The sequence below is a fragment of the Nothobranchius furzeri genome, chromosome 5 (genome assembly GCF_043380555.1).
Source record: "Nothobranchius furzeri strain GRZ-AD chromosome 5, NfurGRZ-RIMD1, whole genome shotgun sequence".
NCBI lineage: Eukaryota > Metazoa > Chordata > Actinopteri > Cyprinodontiformes > Nothobranchiidae > Nothobranchius > Nothobranchius furzeri.
The window spans coordinates 13,336,299-13,361,756 of record NC_091745.1 but is presented as its reverse complement, the minus strand read 5'-3'; the positions used below and the strand labels follow the sequence as shown (position 1 = coordinate 13,361,756).

General features: G+C 42.9%; 1 protein-coding gene across 4 annotated transcripts in view; it reads right to left on the bottom strand.

Annotated features, from left to right (window-relative positions):
* LOC107373957 (NACHT, LRR and PYD domains-containing protein 12) overlaps nt 1-24,839 on the bottom strand; it is a 70,225-nt gene extending 45,386 nt beyond the window's left edge. For 3 of the 4 annotated variants that reach the window (XR_011520630.1, XM_054737879.2, XM_070551434.1), the window contains exons 1-7: nt 24,688-24,839; nt 24,276-24,565; nt 23,948-24,064; nt 23,620-23,723; nt 21,710-23,534; nt 20,773-20,958; nt 19,386-19,559 (exon numbers count right to left, since the gene is read on the bottom strand). Coding sequence is in view for 3 of the 4 variants with exons in the window: in XM_054737879.2 (XP_054593854.2) it covers nt 19,386-19,559; nt 20,773-20,958; nt 21,710-23,534; nt 23,620-23,723; nt 23,948-24,064; nt 24,276-24,478 (2,609 nt within the window). In the remaining variant the exon portion in view is untranslated. Of the gene's footprint in view, nt 1-15,076; nt 15,698-19,385; nt 19,560-20,772; nt 20,959-21,709; nt 23,535-23,619; nt 23,724-23,947; nt 24,065-24,275; nt 24,566-24,687 lie in introns of those variants that run through there. The other variant, XM_054737884.2, reaches the window with a different exon arrangement.
* Nucleotides 24,840-25,458: the final 619 nt, after the last annotated feature.

Here is a 25,458-nt window from a genome sequence, read left to right as displayed (position 1 = left end):
CAACCATTTTTTCTTTTCAAAAGCTTTAGTAAGAGTTTGGACTCTAAACAAGTTTTACTTTGTAGACTGCTTGTCTACACCTTCATCAGATCTGCTCATAATAAAACATTTGGGTTATATTTAATGTCTAGAGAAGATGCTCTTCCTGGGCATTAAGTTATCAAAAACAGATAAAAGTATTTTTTACCATAATTTTAACTGCTATCAGCTGATAAAAATAATAAAAAACAGCCTGATCATTAAAGGGGTGTAAGTGAAACCGCGCGGATCACACAAACCATCATGCTGTCTATATGACTTTGAAAATATATAGTTTAATTACAGTTTGATTTATTTGACATCTGTATAATGTTTATTATTTTGTTTTTTCCCCCTAAATGCCTAACGTTTTAGTTTTACATGAATATTAGTCATTCATCACAATACATAAAGTTACACATTTTAAATTTTAATAGGGGAAGACTGCAGGAGGGAGCGGTAAAATACAGAAATCCCCAGCAAAAACAAGAAACTTTACGAGTCTGATGAAACCCGCTGGAGTTCCTTCAGCAGGCCTGGTGGCAGCTACAACGACCCAGTGGCTGTGCTTGGTCAATGTTATCGAGCTCAGTCCGGCTCGGCCGTGAACGAGCCGAGGCGACATCCTGCTCTGCTTAAGAAGAAGTGTTATTTTCCGCTTCAGAAGAAGCGTCCGTGTTTTACGCTTTCTCAGAGACATGTCACGTTGCTAAGTTGTTAGCGCCGCGCGCTAACACGTCAATAGTGCAGCATAGCCTGCTGGAGGTTTTAAGGGTTCAGATGAAAACACCCTACCACTCAGGCTGCTTACACATCGATATTAAGTTGTCGCTGTTGCGCTCACGCCGTAATACAGTATTAGATGCGGTTAAAGTCAGACATGAAAAACTCCACGAGCGGTCAGACCGCGCAGCAAGTAGGCGCCGGATCGGTCAGGCTGCCCGGCCTGACCGCTGGGGATTACCGGATGGAAGATTGGACACAGAAGTCTCCCTCTTAGCGCTCCGTCATATTTCAACCCATTTTTATCTTAAATGCACTGGGTTTTACCCTATTACCCATCTAAATATGCCCTATTAATTATTTTACCGTATTTTACATTTAAATTTCATGGTTAAACAGTACATGCTACATGTTAAACTGATAGTTAGCTAGCTACTTCGGTAAACTCAGCTAGTTTAAAGGTGGCAGTGACAAAAATACGAATATAGATTTTAACTTACCGAAAAAAATGAAGTGGAGACTCCTTGGACGCTCTATTAGTGCAATTAATACCACTGCAAGTCATTTTGTCCAACAATTGCACCAATAATATCCAAAGAAGAATACACAGACACAGAGACTCAAAATGCCGGAGCAGTTTCCAAGCCAGACCGAGGCTGTACTGAGGCCTTTCCACGGAGCTAGCTCTGTGGTCACGTGGGTCTGAGGCGGCGGTCACGTGTGTCGGATGCTCATTAATTATACAGAATTTTAGGCTTTCAATACACTTAAACAGAAGAGTGAGAAAAAAATTCACCCCCCTCAGAGTTGTCATGAGTATAAACTAGATAATTTAGACAAAAAACATGTTTTGGTACCAGGCTGTAAACATGTTTATTTCTGCTGTGAAATCGGCATTTTTAACATGGGAGTCAATGAGGATTTGCTCGCTTCTGGCACCAGCCCCCAGCGGATGAGGGTGGAACTGCAATTTTTCTTACTTCCGGGATGGGACCATTTTTAGAGCGGCATTGTGGGGGCTTGGTAATGGCGCGTGAAGTTTCTTATTGTGTTACCCCAGTGGTTCACACAGCCCCCTCCCTTCTGAGTGTAATCCTATAGTGGATAACTCTTTAAAAGCTCAGATCGTGTCCGAATGGTGAAAAGCCGAGCTCTAAGAAAAAATGATGAACCACGAGGAGATATATGAAGCACCAAGCCACGAGGAAGAGGTGTATATCTAACATGTCATGGCTCACTGACAGTGGATGAGTGCGGCCTAACTGCTGTGAATGACAGCCCCACACGCTGGTCAAGTACTTATGAAATGGTTGCACGTCTCCTCAAAGTTAAAGAATCTGACTGTAGATTGGGGTGGGTCTGCTTGCTTGCTCTCGAGTGAGTGACAGAAGCTGAAGTCAATGCAAGAACTTTTGCAGCCTTTTGCTGAACACACACAAACTCTTCAGAGTGACACATTGTCTATGTCATTAATACTCTCTTTGATTTACTCAGCCATCTGGCAGATGTTCACAAAGTGCTTTTCTCCCAAATATTAGATATTTGGATTTCGTATGTTCAGTCTTAAACTTTGTGTTTAAATGTGTAAATATTTACATGCAGCTCACTGACACTTTTTGACCAGAACTAAAACTATTGTGTAAAACAGGTTTCTCTCTGTCCAGCAGCACATCAAATAATGGATGAATCATCAGAGGCTGTAAGCACACACACACACACACACACACACACACACACACACACACACACACACACACACACACACACACACACACACACACACACACACACACACACACACACACACACACACATTTAAAGCACTTCCCCCTTTCAGAAAATGTCTGACTCTCTCTAAGACAAGTAAAGAATTTAGGTTACCAACTCTAAACACCCATTCAGACATTTCTCTCACTTCACAAAAGCAATGGTTTACCATCCTAAACCATTTATGGTTCTATTGTAAAGCACCCTGCATACTCAAGCCTATAAGAATAAAAGTTGATCCTTACCTCAGCGTGACGCTTTTAGTCGACAACTCACAAAGCAAATGACTTACTTATTGTTCTGCAGGTGGGTTTGTTTGAAAGAGTGCCTGGAAGTTGGTCAACAAAGATCTGTTGAGCTTTCTTAAAGCTCATTCTAAACAAGTTGGCAGGGCAACTTCTCACAAAGCAAATGACTTACTTATTGTTCTGCAGGTGGCGGGAAAGTTTTAAAACAAAGAACTGGCTGAACCGACAACACACAAAAGCAAATGACATGCTATTGTTTCAAAGAGCTATTTAGGTGAACAGCATCCTTTGGTTCGTCATCATCAGCACATCAGGCTGAATCATCAGAGGCTGTAAACACACACACACACACACACACACACACACACACACACACACACACACACACACACATTGCTTCCTGCCTTAGAGAAAGGTTTGATCCTTTTTGTAGGACCTATAACAGCTGAATTAAATAAAAAGCTGTTTATGGGGTTTGTTTTTTGGGAGGGGTGGATTAGTAAAGTCTCAGAGCAGACGTACCTCTGGTCAAAACTTTAATGTCATACCTCTCAGAATAGTTAAACTAAGGCACATGCATGTCGTAAACGGATTTACACACGAGTGAAAGAGCTGCTACATTTTATCCATTATTAAGGAAACATGAGCGAAGAAGAAGAAGAAGAACCGATGGATACGTGTTTTGAATATAGCCTTCCTCTGCTAAAAACAACGTTCGAATTGAGACATGATGAGATTGGCTTGACAACGCAACAGATTTTTCATAAGCGATTTCAGGAAGAAATGTCCGGTACAAAACCGGTCCGGTATTATTTTTTGGATCGTAAAGGTTTTTTTATTTATGCTCTGGGGAGTTTTGAAGAAGCAATGGATACGAGTTAAACACACACACACGCACGCACGCACGCACGCACGCACACACACACACACACACACACACCTTTCAGAAAATGTCTTGACTCTCTCTGGGTTACCAACTCTAAACACCCATTCAGACATTTGTCTACTTATACAACAAAGCAAATGACTGTATTGTTTATAAACATTTTTTTTTCGACCAATCGCAACCGTTTTCTATTCAAGATTTTTTTAAACAGCGGTATAAAATGTAAAACGCATTTTCGGAGTCGTGATTTGAGGTGTAACAAGCTAAGATGACGGGTAAGTTTTTAACTTAAGATGCAAATCTTTTTTTTTCTCTTTCTGGTTTAACATCTTTATTTTTCAGACGCTATTGTCATATCGGACGGCGAGTAGGAAGAAATTCCTATAGAGGAATTAACTTGTAAAACACCGGTACCTTTTCCCCTGGATGATTTGTCTAAAATTAACTGTGCGGTCGACAATCTGAGTGAGTGGATTTTATAAATATATACGTAACGTTCTTTTCTTCAGCTGAGAAATATCTCATTTTACAGAAAAGGAGGGGGTTCAACCTTACCCCGGAAGTGATAACTTTTATCCAACCACGCCTCCATCCACCAGCCGAACCATCTTACATTCAAATCAGCCCAGCCAGACCGTCAGATCACAAGCGAACGCGAAAGCTGTTCGTTACAGGACCATCACACCACAGACGATCCTCGAAGCTGGTAAGTGATTACAAAATAGTGATTAATAAGTCAAAGATGTGTCGTTCATATTTATCGTTTTTATTCTCCAGAGCAACGGCCGACAGCCTACGCACCCCCACCACCTCCACCCCCTTCTCCTGCGCAGACGGATGGTAACGATAAAAGAAAAACAACTGATTAATAAGTCAAAGATGACTCGTTCACATTTACCGTTGTTTTTATCCTTTCAGAACAACATCCGACAGCCGCTTCAATATCTCCGCCCACTCCTCCTCCTCCTCCTCATCCTCCTCCCCCTTCTCCTGCACAGGGTAAGATATATATAAAAAGGTGGTTATTTACTTCAAAGATGATTCGTTCATATTTTTCATTATTTTTATTCTTTCAGAACAATCCGACAGCGACTCTGAAACCGCTGACCGTGCTCCTGAGCAGCCAGCCGGTAAGCTGTTTCACAAAACCGCTCCGCAGCGTATATTAAATTTTGAAGTAAAAAAGATGATGTTTTTTATCCTTTCAGATGAAGAGGAAGAGAACGCCCCACCTCCTGCACCCGTACAGAGTAAGTTAAATTTATATATATATATAATTTATTAAAAGCTCGTTCATTTTATTTATTTTTATTTATTTTTTCATCAGAAAAACGGTTGAAGAAGAAGAAGCGGGGCAGATTTACGCCACTTCAGCGATTGAATCGAATGAAGCTGACATACTTATTGCTGCAAATCAACTCCGGCCTGGTGGATGTGGTGCAGCAAGTTCTGGCTCTGTAAAAGGAGGACGACGCAGATTTTTTTTCTTCATTTTTAGTAGGTTTTTACTGTCTTTTGTATCATGAGTGAAAATTGGTTTGATGACCTTTCAGATTTGTTTGAAGTAGATGATGAATTAAACAACTTAGATTTGTTAGATAGAATTCTAGCCAGCCAAAATCCCTCAGAGGAGGAGGAGGCCGAAGAAATTCTGTTAACTGACTGGTTTGATTTAAGCGGACTGAGTGAAGTAGATGAATTAGCTTCAGATAGTGAGATTTTAGACAATATTTTAGCATCCCAAGCCGTTTCAAACGAGGTCGATCAAATTCTAGCAAATTCAGATCCGCCTTCATCAGAAACAATAAACGAAATTTTCAGACAAATAGAACACCAGCAGCGCGTAAACGAGATCGATCAAATACTAGCAAATTCAGATGAGCCATCTCCACAAGCTGTAGATGAAATTTTGAGACAAATAGAACACCGGCAGATCGGAGGGAGCGTAAACGCAGCTTTTAACCAGCGTGAAATTAGAGAGAGAGTGTCTTTTCAAGCAATCAACGACCCAGCCGAATTTTATATTAATCTGATGGAAATATTAAGCAGGTTTGCTGAAAGAGGAAGCCAGATCGCGCGTCCCAATGATAGAGTACAGTTTGAAATTAATACTTTGCACACGACGCACCACGTTAATTTTAATTATGACGGATCAAATATGTTAAATCAGCTTCAGTATTTACTGGATCTATTAGTCCAATCAAATGAAGCATTAGAGGCCGACAACGAATTTAATTTCAGACTGCAGGTGATAAATAACCCTTCTGGCGGCGGGAAACGAAAAATCGAAACCATTCTGGATCACGAATTAGTCAATAAAAAACGAAACCATCTCATTTGCCCTCCAGAGGCCAATCAGCCGTTGTGTTTTGCGCTAAGCATAGCCGGACTGTTAAATCCCTCAGCGAGAGATACAGAATTATTGAATGTGGCTAAAAATATTCATCAACAGGCAGGGCTTCAGGAGCAATCAACCGTTTCATTTAGCGACGTGATTCGATTTGAAAATATTGTTCAAAGAAAAATAATCATTTTTTACAGATCCGACAGAATCATTTCTAAATTTGAAACAGATTTTAGCGATCGGTCAAATCCGTTGTTCATTTTGCTACTGAATCAACATTATTACGGCATAAAAAATATTAAAGGTTTCTTAGGAGCCAAATATTTTTGTTCATGGTGCTTTTCCCCTTATAATAACATGAACGGACATCATTGTAAATGGTTCTGTCGCGTGTGTAATACCGATTTATGCAAACGGACAGAAACGTCTCTCATCACATGTTCTGATTGTAATCGAATATGCCAAAATGTAATATGTTTTCAAACTCACAAAACACCTGTTTTCAGGCCTCAAGCAGACAGGGCAGTTTCTCCTTGCGAAATGTTTAAAAAATGCACCATTTGTAAACAAACTTATTACATCGCCATGGGTGGAAATGGCTCACAGCACGTTTGCTCAGTGACCAAATGCATCGTTTGCAAACAGTCGGTGGTCACGGATGATCATCGCTGTTTTATTCAGCTTGAAAAAAAAGATGACGGTTTAACGGAAAAGGTTATTTATTACGACACTGAAACGTTTACGGATCAGAACGGTGTGCATACACCTTTTTTAATCTGTGCAAAATCCGATTCAGGCGACGTTTGGGAGAAATTTGGTTTAGATTGCATTAAAGATTTTATTATGCAGATGCGTCGTCCTAAATTCAGCAATTATACATTTGTTGCACACAATGCGCGCGGATTTGATGCTTATATAATTTTGAGAGCTATGTGTCAATTAAAAATTGTTCCCAAAAATATACTCATGCAAGGCTGTAAAATCCTGAGTTTTCACGATCCTGATTTTGGGCTGAGATTCATAGACTCCTTAAGTTTTCTCATGATGAAATTAGCCAACCTTCCAGCTGCTTTGGGCTTTACAGATAAAACTAAAGGTTATTTTCCTCACAGATTTTCATCGCTTGAACATCTGAATTATAAAGGACCTTATCCAGATGTCAGCCATTATGGGTTTGAACAAATGTCTCCAGAGCATAAAAAAATATTTTTAGAATGGTACACCGATGTGACTAAACAGCAGCTGTTTGATTTCAGGAAGGAGGCCGTGTTTTATTGTAGAAACGATGTGGAAATTCTGCGTAAAGCATGCGGTATTTTCAGAGAGGAGTTTTTTAATGAAACAGGTATCGACCCGCTGAAATCTGTCACGATCGCTTCAGCTTGCATGCGCGTGTTTAGATCAACATTCCTAAAACTAGACACATTGGCCATTCCTTGTCCGCTCGGCTATCGACCGCAACAAAAACCATTTTCAAGTTCAAGCATCGTGTGGCTGGAATGGGTTTCACGCAGTCAAAATGTAGACATTCAACACGCTTTAACGCCTTTGGGGGAGTATAAAGTGGGATATTTTTTGGTGAAATTTATGACAAAACCGTCAAAAAGCTTCAGTCATTGGAAACTGTGCATCGATTAAAAATGAATTTCATTTGGGAACATGATTGGCAGGAGATGGTAAAAACTGATCTGGACGTGAAACAGTTTGTCTCAAGATTTGACCCCCCGCCAGCTCCTCTTTTACCTCGTGAAGCCCTGTATGGAGGCAGAACTTGTCCGGTTCGGCTGAGGCATTCGGCTCAGAGCGGTGAAAAAATCCACTATGTGGATTTTACGAGTCTGTACCCTTATGTAAACGCCACACAGACTTATCCCATAGGCCATTCCAAAATTCATGTTAAAAATTTCAGAGATCCAAGTCACTATTTTGGCTTGATTAAAGCTGTCGTTTTGCCACCCAGAAAACTGTTTTTCCCTGTTCTGCCTTTTAAAACATCCAAAGGTAAACTTGTTTTTACACTATGTCGTACATGTGCTGAAATGAATAATCAATCTGATTCTTGTTCACACAGCGCGTCTCAACATGCTTTGACGGGCGTTTGGGTGAGTGTAGAGTTCAATTATGCGTTGGATTCAGGTTACCGTCTGGTGAAAATGATTGAAGTCTGGGATTTTGAGAAAAGCAGTAAAGACGTGTTTGCAGGTTACATTAACACGTTTCTCAAACAAAAACAACAAGCCTCTGGTTTTCCTGAAGGATTGATTGACGATGAGTCTAAAAGAAAATACATTCAGGACTACCAACTTCATCAGGGGATACAATTAGATGAGTCTAAGATTCAACACAATCCTGCTAAGCGTGCCATTTCAAAATTATGTCTCAATTCACTCTGGGGAAAGTTTGGCCAAAGAGATGATCTTGTACAAACCACATTTGTTCAAAAACCTCATGAATTTTTTGACATTCTGTTTTCAGGAAAATACAAAGTTAAATTCTTCAGCTTTGTCACTTCAGGAGCCGTTCTGGTACAGCACAGTTTGACAGAAAAATGCCTAACGACTCCTGGCAGAAGCAACAACATATTTATCGCCGCTTTCACCACAACTTATGCCAGATTGAAATTATTAAATGCGTTGAACAAACTGGGAAATGGCGTCATTTATTACGATACAGATTCTATAATTTATTCTGTCAAAGAGAATGAGTGTGTTTTACCAACAGGACCGCTGCTGGGGGATTTAACCGATGAACTGCACGGCGATTCCATTGTGGATTTTGTTTCAGCTGGTCCTAAAACGTATGCTTACAAAACCCAGGACCGCCAGCAGGTGGTGATAAAGGCTAAGGGTATCACACAGTCATTCATTTCATCTGATCACATCAATTTTGACAGCTTGGCGCAGCTGGTGGAGGGGTACATCGCTGGAGAAAGGGGGATATTTTTGCAAACTCGGCAGGAGATCGTCAAGAGGGATAAAAAAGGCCTCACTCTCTCGAATGTTTCATTTGTGAAAAGGTTTCGTGTGATTTTTGATAAGCGGAGGTTATTTGCTGACGGCAGTACAGAACCATTTGGGTATTAAAAATGGAAACCGATTTTGACGCTAGACTGAAATCTCCATTCAGTGTACAAATTGCTGGTCCGTCAGGCTGTGGAAAAACCTTTTTTGTAAAAAGTATTTTGGAAAATTGTATGCAATGTTTAACTGAAATGCCAAAAAACATCGTGTGGTTTTTTACATCTTATCAACCTATGTATGATGATCTTTGTAATAAAAGTATTAGATTCATTCAAGGTCTCCCGCTTTCATTCGACGATGATGATTTATTTCCATCGGGTCAAAACCACTTGGTGATCTTGGATGACATGATGTCTCAAACGTCCAGCCATACTGGAGTGTTAAAATTATTTACGCAGCTGAGACATCACAGAAATATGAGCGTCATTTTAATCACTCAAAATGTTTTTCATCAAGGAAAACATAGTCGTTCCATCAGCTTAAACACCAATTATTTGATTTTGTTTAAAAACCCTCGAGATAAATTGCAAATCAATGTTTTAGCAAATCAAATATATCCTACCCAAAAAAGATATTTTATGGAGAGTTTTCAAGACGCTACGTCAGAACCGTACGGTTATTTAATTGTGGATTTTAAAGCGGAAACGCCAGAATCTTTCCGTCTTCGTACGGGTTTACTTCCGGATCAGCTCACTGCGGTGTATTTGTCTAAAACAGAGCCATGTCAGCCCGGATAAAACGCAATGCCAAGATTCTACGTGCTTTGTCACGTATGAAGCCTCGCCAACGTCAGGAGTTTTTAAAAGGGTGCTCCGAGGACGTTCTCAAGGCTTTGTGCGAGATAGCTTTAAACGTGATCAAAGGAAATATTCGTCTGTCGCCGCATCAATTTCAAAAGTTGTCTAGAAGCAAAGCATTGCTCAGACAGTTGACTCATAACATAACCTTTTTTAAAAAAAGAAGCTTTTAGTCGGCCAGAAAGGCGGATTTCTACCCATACTCTTAGCTGCCGCAGCGCCTCTGATCGGCGAACTGATAGGTGGGTTAATAAGGAAATAAACGATGGCTTCTCAAAAAATGTTTATGGTGACCCCCCAACAATTACGTCAGCTTGTTAAACCTACGATACGGGACGTGGCTGAAGAGAATCTTGACTCTGAAATGAAATTAATTATGCAGGAGACGGGATTAACGCCGTATGAGAAAATTAAAAAATACAATGCGCTGCTACAGCGTTATTTAAAGCTGTTGAGAAGTGGTTTACACGAAAGTGCACCTCCCACTGAACCGCCCGCTGTGACGGCTGAGCCTACGTCAGCTTTAGAAACAGCAGCTGACACACTCATTAATGAAATGCTACAGAATCTTCCTGTACGCGGAAGAAAAAACGCCGAGTACTTGCTGAAAATGACACGATTAAACTGGACTCCGACGGGGGAATTTAAATATAAAGGCGATGTGCAGAAAGGATCACACATCCTTGACTTGATTAAAAGCATCAGCAACCCGTTAAAAAAAACATCCACAATCAGAACCGACGGGTTGGACTCATTTCCTAAAAACTCTGGTAGAAAAAAATGTACCCTTATCTATCGTGTCCAATCCGCTAGCGAAACGTCAGATTACGCAACTCAGGAACGAAGGGGGTGTGCTTCCGGATTCTGAAGACGGTGTTTTGAAGAAGAAGAAGAAAAGACCAAGGAGAGATATCATTTTATCACCAAGATGGGCCGACCCCCCCACTTTGAAGAAATGGATCAGCTTTTCACCTTAACTCTCTTGTTTGTTCAATAAAACTTTATTCAAAACAAATTTCACAGTCCGTGACATTCTTTAAACATTTCAAAAGTACAATTCACCTGTGTGAAGTATACATCATGACGTTTGATACAATTTGAAAATTTTTTAACAAAATGATAAACCATAGCATCATTCTTATCTACATTTTTATGATATTTAGACAGAATTTGTTTCAGAGAAAGTCCACAAGCCTTATGACACAGGAAAAAAACACAATGCTGGCCACAACGGTCGGATGCAAAACTCTGTAGCTAATGATCCTGATATTGTATTCGTGAACAACGTTCTGTTAGAAAATTCAGGATGTTTTCAGGGTAATATTTAAATTCAGGCGATAGACCGTAAGAGTCAAAAAATGTCCCGAGGCCATTTTGTTCCACAGCTAGCGCCAACCAGTGTTCACCGGGTAAATGGACAGGATGAGTGTTTACCACAAAGTAGGCCGGTAGTCGAATGTTTTTTGGGACGGTAGACAGCTGATCAGATGCGTACACGCCACCAAAATATTCTCCCAGCAGGTTCGATAATATACCGTCCAATTCGTGATTATCCATTAATAATAATCCACCAATACCTCTCTCTTTGAGTTTATCTCCAGAATGGAGTCGTAACACGCATACACAATGAGTGTAGCCGTGGCTCTCAGAGTTCCCCAAAGCGCATCTCCATCCTCAGGTTGCTGGTGGAAACGGTTGAAAGCGCCTCCGAGTCATCCGCTGTGTTCAGATTAAAGGCAAAGAGTGTATACCCCTGTTGATATTCCAGCCTATTAATCGATAGAGGCAAATCTTTCAATTGTCTGGAGGTAGCTGTAAACAGATTATAAAATTCTCTGACCGATGTTCCCTGGTAAAAAGTAGGTTGAAAGGCTTTCGAAGGAATCTGTTTTCCGTCTCTGGACAACGCCAGATATTCCACATTCATGTGGCGAAAATTAAACGGTGAAAGGTCTCTACGTCCTGTGTAAGCCCCGTGATCCACCAATCCCAAGACGATATATTTAGGAATGGCGCCGAGAAAGAGGTTCTCCAGATTACATATCCTCGAATTTTGTGGAATGGAATAAGTTTTGACGGTCACGCGTGAGAGCGGATACATGGCGTTTGCTTTTAGTAAAGCAGACTCGTGACCCAAACGTACGGCGGGTGAAATATTAACTTTCTTCACAAAAAGCGATGCACCCATCAGTTTCAGCTTGTAGGTGGAATCACGCGCCCCCATCAGACAAAAAGCATCACACGCTCGTGTCAGTTTAATTCTGAGATTGACAGAATTTAAAAGAAGTCTTTCACAGAAAAATATATCAGAATGCAGGGGTCCTATCAGATCCACTTCTCTGGAGTTTTCTGTAAAAGTCGCTCGTTGATTAAGGCCTAAATTGCGTCCGTTAATTACAACGGTGGAATCGTGCGCACCTGCGGTGTCTTTGAAGAACAATCCCGCGCTGAATTGAGAATTCAAACTCGCTTCAGAAAAGTTCAGCAGGGTTTCGATGATCGCCCTGTAAGGGTGCGTGGCGCTGGACTGTGAAATCAGACGATCGCCGAGAACCACGTCACATTGTGAGAAAATCGTGTTTATCGGGGAATTAATCAGACCGGTGGCAGCACCATCATCTAGCGGGCTGCCGTCATCGTTTGTAATTTTCACCCGCAAAAATAGAAGAGTGTCGTTTAAATCCAAATATTTTTCTCCATCTTCGGGGACAAAAAATTCTACAGGCCCGCCGTCCGTCAGGGCCGCTATGGGTAAAATTTCGCTGTAGATCTTATCTTCGATAGACAACTGAGTCATGGGTACGGTGAAGAGATCCAGTTCACTCAGCGTACATTCTGACGATTTGTGGTGGAGCAGTGACATGATTAAAAAATATCAGAGCCCGTCTGACGAGACTTCTTCCTCTTTTGCTTGCGTTTTGTAACTGGAGCTTTGATGCGCCGGTCGCTTCGTGATGTAGATGTCTTTAAACGCCTGCCGGGGGGTCTTTTGCGAACTCGCCTCGACAGAACCATGAGGCCTGAGCCCTCTTGGGCATTAGGGTCAGTGATTTTACCGACGGCTCTCGTCAACACATCTGACACGATTCCTGTAGCGGCCTTTTTGAGATGCGGTTTAGCCAGAGCAAATCCTTTTTTAACAAAAGGTGATATGAATCGAAACAGTCTTGAAAATATCGATCCAAAGCCACGTCCGTACATATAAGGAACACCGCTAAAACCTGGTAAACCATGACCGGCCTGAGTGACGTAATAATTGATAAAACGGTTGGGATCGTTTCTCTGCAGGTGATAAATCATGTTTGCAAGACGTACGAGCGTAACTGACTCTCTCACCCTGTTTCACAAGCGTTATATTATTGTATTTCTCTGATGTGCGGGCCTGAAATGAAGCCTCACCGTTGTTTTTCCGTATAAGAAGTGAATCGGCTCATTCTGATCAGATTTTATTTCAATTTGAATGCTTTCTATATGATTCGTAGAAACGCTGATGTAATCCACAGGATTAAACACATGAGTGACCGTGTGACCGAAGGTCCCTTCAACTTTCACCGTACGTAATAAAGGCGCAAAGACGTCGCCGACCAACTGCTCGGTCACGACATCCGTGTAGCAGTAAAATTGATATAGACCGCCTGTTAAATCGGGTGGGTGAGGCGCCGATTTGATCGGTTCATCGAGGCCTGAAGTACCTTCAGGCGTCAACCACTCACCCGCGTTGAAACCTAACAGATAGGCCAGAGGCGCTAAAAATCTAAATTCTATTTCATCGCCGATCTGATATTTGAGAATGGGGTCGGGAAATCTGTGAATGAGATAGAAATCAGGATCAATCTTTCTCATAGCAGTCTCACATTCCATTCTAAGTGTTTGGATAGCTTTATAATATCCGGGAGTAATCGGAGCTCTGTTGATTTTCTTAGGTTCTTTCACTCGTCGCCATTCAACAAACGCACGATCGTTCGGTAAATTAAACCACGAGTGCACGTAAGTGATTTCAGACAGTCCCACTTGCCACCTGCCATTGAGATTGATGTGACAGGCTAGATAGGTTCTGTAACTGGCAATCGTGTTATTTTTAAACACTTCGTTACTGGCGTTAGAGGGCAATGTGATATAAAAACCCTCCTCTTGTCTCAGATCCATTTTTTATTGTATCTGTTTTTAAACGTCGTACAGGTCTGAGGCTTTAATCCAACTGGAAAATTTTTGAGGCCAGCCAAGCCATTTAACAAAAACTTGCTTCTGGCCTCTGTAAGTTCTGCGCTTTAAAATTTTTTCAACGTGGAAGGATCGTTCGGTCGATAAGTTTACTTTCTGCAATTCGGGTTCATAAAATGACCCTTCAATTTTTTCCCCATCAAAATCTTTGAGTTTATAAACCGGCGGCGCTCGATGAAGACACTCGTCCACTGTGAACAGCTCGTGCGTGAAACTCTGCTCATATTTTTTATCAAAAACACCTCTGAGTTTGGAGATTCTCACAACGTCACCCCTGTTAAACTTCATTTTCTTTGCAGGCTTCGGTGCGGTGGTCCCGTAAAGGTTGCGAAACACTTGCCATTGATTTTCCGTGTTAACTTCAAAGGGGGCCATTTTGATAGAAGTGTGGTAGCTATGATTATAACCTTTCACCAAATCTTGAATCACATCTATGTAGCGATGGGTGTTTTTGGCTGTGAAATATCTCCACATTCTACCTTTTAGAGTCCTGTTAAATCTCTCCACAACGCTGGCCTTTACGCTGCTGGCTGTGGCAAAATGCACAATTTCGTGTTTCTTCATGAGGGCTTCAAATTTCTTATTAAAAAATTCTTTACCGGAATCCGTTTGCAATTTTTTAGGGACACCGCTGTCTTTCAAAACTGAAGCAAAAGCTTCTGTAACATCTTTCCCCGATTTGTTTTTCAGGGCTCGTACATAGGCTTTCTTTGAAAATACATCTATGACGGTTAATAGGTAATTAAAGCCGTCGTTTGATTTTGACAAGGCCTGCATGTCGCATAAGTCAGCTTGAAACTGTTTTAGCGGCCCTGAGACAAAAACCTTATTTCTCGGAAAATGAACTCTTGCAGGTTTGTGAAGTGTATAGGCGTCTTGTTCTGAGAGAAAATCGCGAGCCTTATCCGATGAAACTTTCTCCCCAATATCTTGTTGTAAACCGGTTCTAAACCTTTCCACACCACCGTAACTACCCTGATGTTCTGGTGTAAAATAAACTTTTTTCATTACCTCCTCCATCTCTGATGAATGGTTGGCAAAAATGATGCATATTTGTTTTCATTAGTTCTTTTTATTTCATAAATTGTACACACAGCTGAATAAAATCACACAATCTAATCAGAACTAAAATCTAATGACGCTACCGTCAGAAATAAAATCTAATCATACTGTAAAAAACAGCAGTCATCAAATATAATGAATATAATCACACAGTCTAATCATACTGTAAAAAACAGCCGTCAAAAATAATCTAAACACTAGTCAGAACTAAAAACAGTCGTCAAATATAATGAATAAAATCACACAGTCTAATCATACTGTCGTCAAATATAATCTAAACACTAGTCAGAACTAAAAACAACAGCCGTCAAATATAATGAATAAAATCACACAGTCTAATCATACTGTCGTCAAATATAATCTAAACACTAGTCAGAACTAAAATCTAATCATACTGTCGTCATATATAATAATAAAGTTGTAGAAGAGACCCTCCGCAGCTCGATCACTCCATCACCACCCCGGACAGCGCGTCCAGGTCAGCTTTGGACAGGCGATCGTACACCGGAAAAATGTCTTTGTGAATGGGCATCACAGCCCTGAATCCGTGCAGCTGCGTCACAGCCATGGTGAACAGAATCTCAGTGTCCAGAGGCTGGAAGCCGTGCAGACTGAGAAAATTTTGAAGAGCCGGAATCAGTTTAGGTGTTAAAACCCTGCGAATAATGTCCATAAAGTGAAAATCGTAAAATAATTCATTTTCAGCTACGTAAAGACATTCGTGTTGCCGTTGACTGGGGTGATCGATCTTGCATCCGTGGCAGATGGTTGGTAAGTGAGCTTTGATCGCCATGTTGACCAAGTGAAGAAGACCCATTTTCACACGGTCTACTTTGTCTTCTGAAAACACCCAGTCAGGCAGACGGTGAGGCTCCTCATCGGTGCTCTGGATGTCGAGGGGTTGCACATCCTCCTCCTCCTCCTCCTCATGACCTGGCGGCGGCTCAGGGTTTGATGTCACCAAAGGTGGATCAGCCCCGTCGACCCAGGGCCTGAATGGTACGTTCTCCTGAACCTCCATGATGGTGGGGAGTCGTGGTAGGTTATCCTCTGGAAAACACGGTGGTGCCGATGCGGGCCTCGGACTGCCGTTGTATCTCGGCGGTGGTGGTGATGGTAGCGATCTGGACCTCGGACTGGTGTTGTATCTCGGTGGTGATGAATCCATTAGTACCCAGCTCGGTGGTGGGCTCCAAAGGTCTTTAAGGGTCGTCTGATTGTAGAACCCCGTCATGCTGATGCCTTAGATCGTCTGGATGAAATGGTTTCTAACTGTAAGCTCTTTATAACTAGTGCTGGGTGGGGGGGCGTGGTATGATGCGACATCCTCCTCCTCCTAAGGCAAGTCTTAGAACTCCAGCTTTTTTCGCACTGTCAGAATGTCGTTCCAACAGCGGCTGGTACGAAAAAGTGAAGTAATACGATCCTCCACTTCATTTATTTTTTCACACCAGGCTTCGAAAGGTACAACCTGTAGAAGGCGGTAAATTCCGCATACAGAATGCACATTTTCCAGCACAAAAAAGAGCTCAAATCCTCTCACACGGACCGAGGCCTTGAACATCCACTCTCCATCAGCATCCTCTTCCCCCTCCCATGAAGCGCTGAATGCTGTCACAGCGTTCTGGATTTCATCCAACGTTGGAAGAGCTTGCGGCCCGCTGCGATTGACAGGCGGACAAGGTCTCTCATCATCATCTCTGTACACCTTGCGTGGAACAGCCAGCCTGAGCACAGCCCAGTCGTTGTAGGAGAGAACCGCTGGTGAGTTTGATAAATAGGATTTAAGAGGTTCCCCCTCAGCCACATCTTGGATTAAACACAGTTCCTTAGTGTCGTAGCTGAACCGGTACCCAAAACTACCGGTATAGCCGTAAGGTTCCAACTGCCATATTTGCTCCAAGATCTCTTTACCGCTGAAAGGAGGAACCTGCACTCTGCAGATGTAGAATGTAGATTTGCGGGGAGCTCCAATTCCAGCTGGCATCTGATGTATAGCGATGGATTTTTCACAAAGCATGGTTTTTGACAGCGGCGTATCCACGCTCTCTTCTTTCACTTTTTGAGTTGAAGTTGAAGCGTCGGATGTAGTAGACACCTCTTCCTCGTGGCTTGGTGCTTCATGCATCTCCTCGTGGTTCATCATTTTTTCTTAGAGCTCGGCTTTTCACCATTCGGACACGATCTGAGCTTTTAAAGAGTTATCCACTATAGGATTACACTCAGAAGGGAGGGGGCTGTGTGAACCACTGGGGTAACACAATAAGAAACTTCACGCGCCATTACACACATTAGCCTATGACGTGGGGGATCATGGACATCTGGACGTTCAACAATACGCCATTGATGATGCGGCGTGGGGGGTCTAAGCCATCTGGACGATCAACAATACACATGTCCATTTGATTAATGATAGGGAAGGGGGGGCATGGATTGAACAATACACCTGTCCATTTGATTAATGATAGGAAAGGGGGGCAAGGTCAAGGGTCAAAATGAACAATAGGACTGAAAGGTCAAAAAGGTCAAAGAACAATAGACCTGTCAAAATGTTTGACGAAAGGTATCTTATTATGTCTCTGGTGTTACATGAGGATAATTGGGGTAAGGTAAAAAAGGCATAGCAGAGTTAGTCCCAGCAGGGAGTAGCTCTATTATACAAAAAACTCCTCAAAATAGAAGCACGAACATCACAGTTACAAAGCATCAGACTCCGATAGGGAGGCGGGGGGGGGGGGGGGGGGGGGGGTCCTGAATCCTCCAACGGGAGCTGCCAGTGTACGGCGCTCACAGCTGCAGTCAAACAGGTGGGAGGGAGCGATGAGGGACAGAGAGCACATTGAGTTTCCTGCAGGTTGATGACCTCGAAGCAGAAGTCCCAATCTTAAGGCAGGGGGCGAAGGTCGGGTCACAGCATCTGTCAGCATTCCTCCTTTCGTGGGGGTGTGTTGATGGCAGCTTTGGAGGCTGCCTTGGCGTCAGATAAGGATAAACAAGACTTTGTTTAGGGCAGACAGAGATAATTTTCCTCTCTGCCTTGGAGTCTATTAAGTGATCATTCATGTCCACCAGTGAAGCCAATTATACATTCTAAACATCCCCACACCATCCGGCGACCCTCTCCGAGATGACATCCATCTTGCACACTAACACAGGCAACGCTGCGAGGACATTGTCCAGCTTACGGTTCACCTCGAGTAACATCCCAGTCTGTGAGGTCACCCCACGGGCGGCACATTCCGTGGGTACTGGTCGCACTCCAATCGCTCCCGTCTTCCCAAATTTCCAGAAAACCAGATATCCTCCCACTCCAATCAGAAGAAATCCAGTGATCATCAGGCCGAATATCCTCAAATCTTCCACGTCCTCGATGGACAACTGAGAGAGGCACACGATTCGCCAGACCTCCCAAGAATCGAGTGCATATCCCGCTGCAAATGTCCCTTGAGGACAGGTGGGAGCCCCCTTCTCCGTTCTCATTATTAATTATTAAACATCATTATTAAACAATATAGAATATTTTACAAAATGATATTAATGTGGAATATTTTGATATGTTATTGAACAATAGATAATATTTCTGATCTAATATAGATTATTAGAATAATTTAGAATATTTTATATGTGAGGATCTGCCTCATCATCATCTTCCTCCTGTTCATCATCATCACTGATGGTGAGATTGGTTGGTGCAATAACTGTCCTCCATTTTCCAGAGAAATCTTAGCTTAGAGCTGCTAAATGAATTTTATATCATAATTGTTATTATTACTGTTACCAAGAATATTAAGATTATGTCTAAAAACAACAGATTTTACCTAAAATATTCATAATTTCTTTAACCTGTTCAGGGCGTGTGTACAAGTGTGGCAGATTTGATTTTCATGCTGAGATTTCACCAACATTATTGAGTTTAACATTTACAACACATGTATCCTTATTGAGCACAACTAGTCAACCTGGTGATGTGAGACTTTCATAAATCTAGCGTTGTTAGTTTTAGAGATCTGACCGTAAACACGAGAGGAGACCAGCAGTTTTCTGGCTCTGCAGACACACCAACAGTTGACCTGTTATAGCTCTGCCCTGATTGGTGGAATGGTGCCATGACGCAAACCGTGACTAACTTGATCTCTGATGATTGTTTGGGTGAAATCTCGTAATTCTAAGAGTTCGTGAAAAAGCACACGGACATCATTTATGTGTGTTGACCTGAACATGATGTGAGAGGAAGTGTATGGACGTTGGCCCTATAAAGGGTTAAACACAGAAAACCTCCAACAGCTGCAGAGAACTGACCTCAGAACCTCCAGTCTACAGTCTGGACTCTCCAGGAAACCACAGAGATCATTCATTCCAGAACCAGACAGGTGGTTCCGGCCCAGGTCCAGTTGTGTCAGATGGGACGGGTTGGACTTCAGAGCTGAGCCCAGAGAAGAACAGCTGATCTCTGACAACCTGCAGAACTTCAACCTGAATAAAGAATAAAAGCAGAGAGCTGAAGTCAACAGGACACAGGTTAAAACAGAAACATGAACTACAATAGGGGCCCTTTAGAAACATTTTGGTGCTTTATTAAGCATTAATAAACAAGGATCCCTTTATTAATGTTCCTGATATTAACCATTAACTGTCCTTAAAGGGATATTACACCCAACATTTAAATGCTGTGTATTGACATATTTCCCAGAGTTAGATAAGTGGGAAAAAAAACTATTTGTGACCAGCCCAGTCGTTCGCCTGACCCGGCTGTACTCCTTTAGCTTTAGCTTAGCATAAAACACTGTAAGTGAATGGGACCAGCTAGCATTGTGAGTAAAAACGTACTTAAACCACTCAGTAGTGATCCCAGTTACACACACACACACACACACACACACACACACACACACACACACACACACACACACACACACACACACACACACACACACACAACAGCTGCATGTATGGGATGAGTGTCAGTGCTGCTATCTGCTTAGTAATGCATGACTTCATGTTAACATTCATATGAAGCAGTTGTTAATACTGTATTCAATAGTTTATTCATGCTTAATAATGCACTAACAGCATGAATAAAGGGACCCTTTAAAGTAAAGTGTTACAGAACATTTAAATAAACTAAATGAATATTTTATTACTCAGCAACAACAGGCCTGTCATGGCTGCTTTAAACCAAATGAAACTAATCCTCTGAACATGATCTTGTGCCACATCCTGCTTTTAATCCCAGATGATCTAATGTCATTTCTCTGTAATTAAAGTAGCAGGTGTGTGTTGACCTGAACATGGTGAGCTCATACATGATCCATGCTTTCAGTGTGTCTCTTGGGGACGAGCCACCCTAAAGGTGCAGGCTTGGTGTCAGCGCCCCCTAATGGCCTCCTGTAGTCAAGCTAATCTGAGTCTGTTACCAGTGAGAAAAGCTTCTGATGGACACGTGGGATTAATGCTTTCTTTATTAGTGTGGTGAATGAAGCTTTCTGGGATTTACAGACAGGATATTTCTTTCTACCTGATTCAAGGCCAGAGAGAGCTGTGCACAGATGGTTCCCATAATAATCATTTCTTTGGTTGTGGACGATCCCTCAGGTACATGTGCTGTTTTGGTTGCATTTGGAGCAGATGTGGGTTAAGGGGTTAAAGGTCAAACACATAAAACCTCCAACAGCTGCAGAGAACTGACCTCAGAACCTCCAGTCTACAGTTTGGACTCTCCAGTCCAGAACTCAGAACCTTCACTCCAGAATCAGACAGCTGGTTCTGACTCAGGTCCAGTTCTGTCAGATGGGACGGGTTGGACTTCAGAGCTGAGGACACAACTTCACAGTAAGTCTCAGAGAGTCCAGAACCAGGAACAGGACCAGCAGCTCTGTGATGGAGAAAAGTTAAAGTCAGTTGTAATAAAATCAGAGAATCTGTCTGATAAACAGCCTGAAAGCCGATGATGACTAAACAGTGATGTCATCATCAGATGAACATCTGCTCTTCACATCTGTGCTTCATCTGCTCCATCTGACTGTCTGACATGAGCCAGTGAATCTGTCCAGTCTCTTTCACACCTTTAATCTGCAGATGAAGGAGGGAACATCCATCATGTCCACAGTCTGTCAGCAGGATCTGATCCAGAGTCAGAATCAACACGTCTGCTGTAGAAAAACACGTGGACTGTTTTCTAGTTTCCATCTGAGCTCAGAGCCTTTAGACGGAGTTCAGCTCAGTGAACAGAGATGATCTCTTAGCTTCCTGTTCCCGTCAGCTCCACCTCTTCACGTGCACATGCAGGAACATGCTGCTGGTGTCCAGCTTTACTCCATCAGAGCTCCAGCAGGACTGGGACTCAGAGCTCTGGTGTGGAACAGTGAGGTGTGTGTGTGGACACACTCTATCAGAAAGCAGGGATGCGTTGGTTGTTTGTTCTTGAAAAAGGAACCAAACAAACCAGGTTCTGACTCAACAAGCTTTGATGCAGAAAGAGGCAGCAGAGAGATGATCTGTCCAGAATCAGACTCTAAACCTTCTGATTCACTTTTCTGTCGTTTTCATTCACTAAACTTATTTTCTGTTTAAACTCAGCAGCTCTAATAACTACTGATGATCATCATCACAACATCTGGACTCACCTGAACTTTCTGCAGTTCCTCACAGCTGGAATCAGTCTCAGTCGTCCCCGTGGTGATGTGCTGTACTTCTGCAGGTCCAACTCCTCCAGAACCTCCTCTGACATCAGCAGCATGTAGGCCAGAGCTGAACACTGGATCTCTGAGAGTTCCTCTGATCTGTTCTCTGACTTCAGGAAGTTTTGGACCTGCTGATAAACTGAGAGGTCCTTCATCTCCATCAGACAGTGGAAGATGTTGATGCTTCTGTCTGGAGAGACTCTATCACTGTTCATCTCCTTCAGGTTGTTGATGGTCCTCTGGATGGTTCCTGGACTGATCTGTGTCTGACCCAGCAGACCTCCTAAGAGTCTCTGGTTGGACTCCACAGAGAGGCCATGAAGGAAGCGGACAAACAGGTCCAAGTGGCCGTTTTCACTGCTGAGAGATTTCTTCATCACTCTCTTCAGGAAGTTCTCCAGAGATGAGTCTCTGTAGTCTCCTCCCAGGAAGTTCTCCATCACCTCCGTGTTCCTGCTGCTGAAGCAGTGGAACATGTAGACTGCAGCCAGAAACTCCTGAACGCTCAGATGAACAAAGCAGTAGACTGGTTTCTGGAAGATCACACACTCTCTTCTGAAGATCTCTGTACAAACTCCTGAGAACACCGAGGCCTCTGAGACATCCAGACCAGCCTGCTCCAGGTCTTCTTGGTAGAACATGATGTCTCCTTTCTCCAGATGTTCAAACGCCAGCTTCCCCAGCTTCAGAAGAAGCTCCCTGTCAGCCTCCATCAGCTCCTGAGGACTGGTCTCAGGTCCTTCATGGTACTTGTTCTTCTTCCTCTTGGTCTGAACCAGCAGGAAGTGTGAGTACATGTCAGTCATGGTCTTGGGCAGCTCTCCTCTCTGCTCTGTAGACAACATGTTCTCCAGAACTGTAGCAGTGATCCAGCAGAAGACTGGGATTCCACACATGATGTGGAGGCTCCTGGAGGTCTTGATGTGGGAGATGATTCTGCTGGACAGCTCTTCATCACTGAACCTCCTCCTGAAGTAGTCCTCCTTCTGCAAGTCAGTGAAGCCTCGTACTTCTGTGACCCTGTGGACACATGAAGGAGGGATCTGATTGGCTGCTGCAGGTCTGGAGGTGATCCAGACCAGAGCCGAGGGAAGCAGGTTCCCCTTGATGAGGCTTGTCAGCAGCACCTGGACTGATGACCTCTGTGTGACCTCAGAAAGCAGCTGACTGCTGCTGAAGTCCAGTGAAAGTCTGCTTTCATCCAGACCATCAAAGATGAAGAGAAGTTTCCAGACAGCCAGCTTCTCTGCTGGGAGCTTCTGGAATGTTGGATAGAAAACATGGAGCAGCGTGAGAAGACTGTGCTGCTCATCTCTGATCAAGTTCAGCTCCCTGAATGAAAACAGAAGCATCACATGGACATCCTGGTTCTCCAAGCCCTCGGCCCAGTCCAGAGTGAACTTCAGCACTGAGAAGGTTTTTCCAGCTCCTGCGACGCCGTTGGTCAGAACCACTCTGATGGCTTTAACTTTATCTTCATGTTGGTCATTGTCTGTGTCTTCGTCTTCATCAGGTGAGGCTTTAAATATGTCCTGGCACCTGATTGGAGCATCATGGAGCCTCTTGGTCCTGGAAGTGGTCTCCAGCTGTCTCACCTCGTGTTGGGTATTAACTTCTTCACTCTGTCCCTCTGTGATGTAGAGCTCAGTGTAGATCCTGTTCAGGAGGGTTCTACTTCCTGGTTCATCACTTCCTTCAGTCACACGTTCACATCTGCTCCTCAGACTGAGCCGATGTTCTTCTAGAACCTCCTGCAGACCAACATCTGCTGAGAAATGTGACACAGAGCAGATCTGAATGCTGCAGCAGAACCTCAATGGAATAAAAACAGCAGGACAGCTGGTCCTTCTCACCAACAGAACTTCTCTTCCTCTCTCTGATCAGCCCTCTTTTCATCACCGTACACCAGCTGGACTCTTCCTGATGTTCTGGAAGCTTCTTGTTGGCAGCAAACAGCCTGCATAGAGCTCCAGATGTGGGACTTTTCACATGAAACATTCATCCTGCTGTGATTCTGGAGAAACATCTTCAGACCAAACAATAAAAGTTCTGATGCTCTGATAACAATTGCTTGTTCACCTGCTCTACTTGGTCAGAGCTCCACTAGTTCATCAGTTCTACCACAAATCCTCTTTTTCTGTCTGAGGAGTCAGAAGAACCAGTTAGAAACTGTTTTCTTACATTGGGTCTGAAGGTCCAGGTCCACTGAGGTTTAGAGGAGGATCCATGGACCGGTCACTCTTCACAGACAGACAGCTGGGTCCTGGAGGTTCTGCTCTCCATCTGTGGTTCTGACCTCTGAAACACAAACATGTTGTAACTCAGATCACATCAGTCAGTGAGAAGATCTGATGAAACCATCTCAGAAGCTCTGAACACACAAACTGCTGCAGAGAATCAGAAGGTTTCATGTTTGTAACTGAAGTCAGATGAAAGCTTCTCTAGATGATGGACATCAGAGAGGAGAAACCTAAAGAAGGTCAGTCAGCTTCATCAACACGTTTCTTACTTTGGGTCTGAAGGTCCAGGCCCACTGAGGTCTGGAGGCATATCCCTGGACCGATCACTCTTCATAGACAGACAGCTGGGCCCTGGAGGTTCTGCTCCACTGAGGTCTGGTGGTCTGGGCTGGGAGGAGCTGCTCTTCATAGGAGGACAGCTGGATCCTGAAGGTTCTGCTCTGTTCTCCTCTTCTTCTGCATAAACGTCCATCTTCCTCTTCAGTCAGTCAGAGCCAGAGAAGAACCAGTTAGACGGACTGGGATTGTCCACTAAAGAAAACAACAGCGAGTGTGTTTTCTAGTGAGAACCAACAGGAAGCGAGACAGTGAGACGTGACGCAGCAGTTTGATCTGAAGGTGAATCAAAGCAACGATCCAGAGAGGAAAGTTCTCTCTGACATGAGAACAAGAACAACTCACCTGATTCACACACTTTAGTTTGTTTCTTCTCTTCTGTCCACATTAGATCCAGTCTCAACCGATTTGGGTTTCCTCTTCATCTGATGAGAACTGATAAACAACCCAAAGTCTCAGCCATAGACCTTTTACAGCCAGCCATTAGAGATAAGGATCGTGTCAAGGTCTCAAAGTTCAGCGAGTCCAAAGTCTGCTCCGTGGGCCATTTGTGGTCCTCAGAGAGATTTTTGTGGCCCTGGATTCCAGAATGATAGAACTGAATCCACGAGCACAGGCTGCTGATGCAGATGAACACTGTCTAGTGTTTCTATTCATATTGTTACTAATATGTACGGCTGCAACTCTCACACACTGAGTGTGAAACACAAGCATCTGACTCTCTTCACCAGGGCCGTGCAGAGAACTTTGACGGGGCGGGTGCTCAAAGTAAAAAAAGGGGCACTTATAGAGCAATCCAATAAGTTAGAAAATTCAGATAATGAGACCCTTGGGTTCAAACAACATAATAAAAATATATAAATTAGTGTCATTAGTGTTAATGTTAGTTCATAAATAATAGTTTTAGTCTATAAAGCTGACTTATATCTAGAGATGTTACAACCACATTTCTGCCCCTGATCTGAGTCCAAGTTGTTTGATTTTTGATTATCTTCCAATACCGAGTCCTGTTCTGATACCAGGTGGTGATGCAACGCATTATAAAAGAAGAAATAAGTCATCCTTCTGTCTGTATTTGTCATTTTGTTATTTTAGCCTGAAAAGGTCACTCATTCA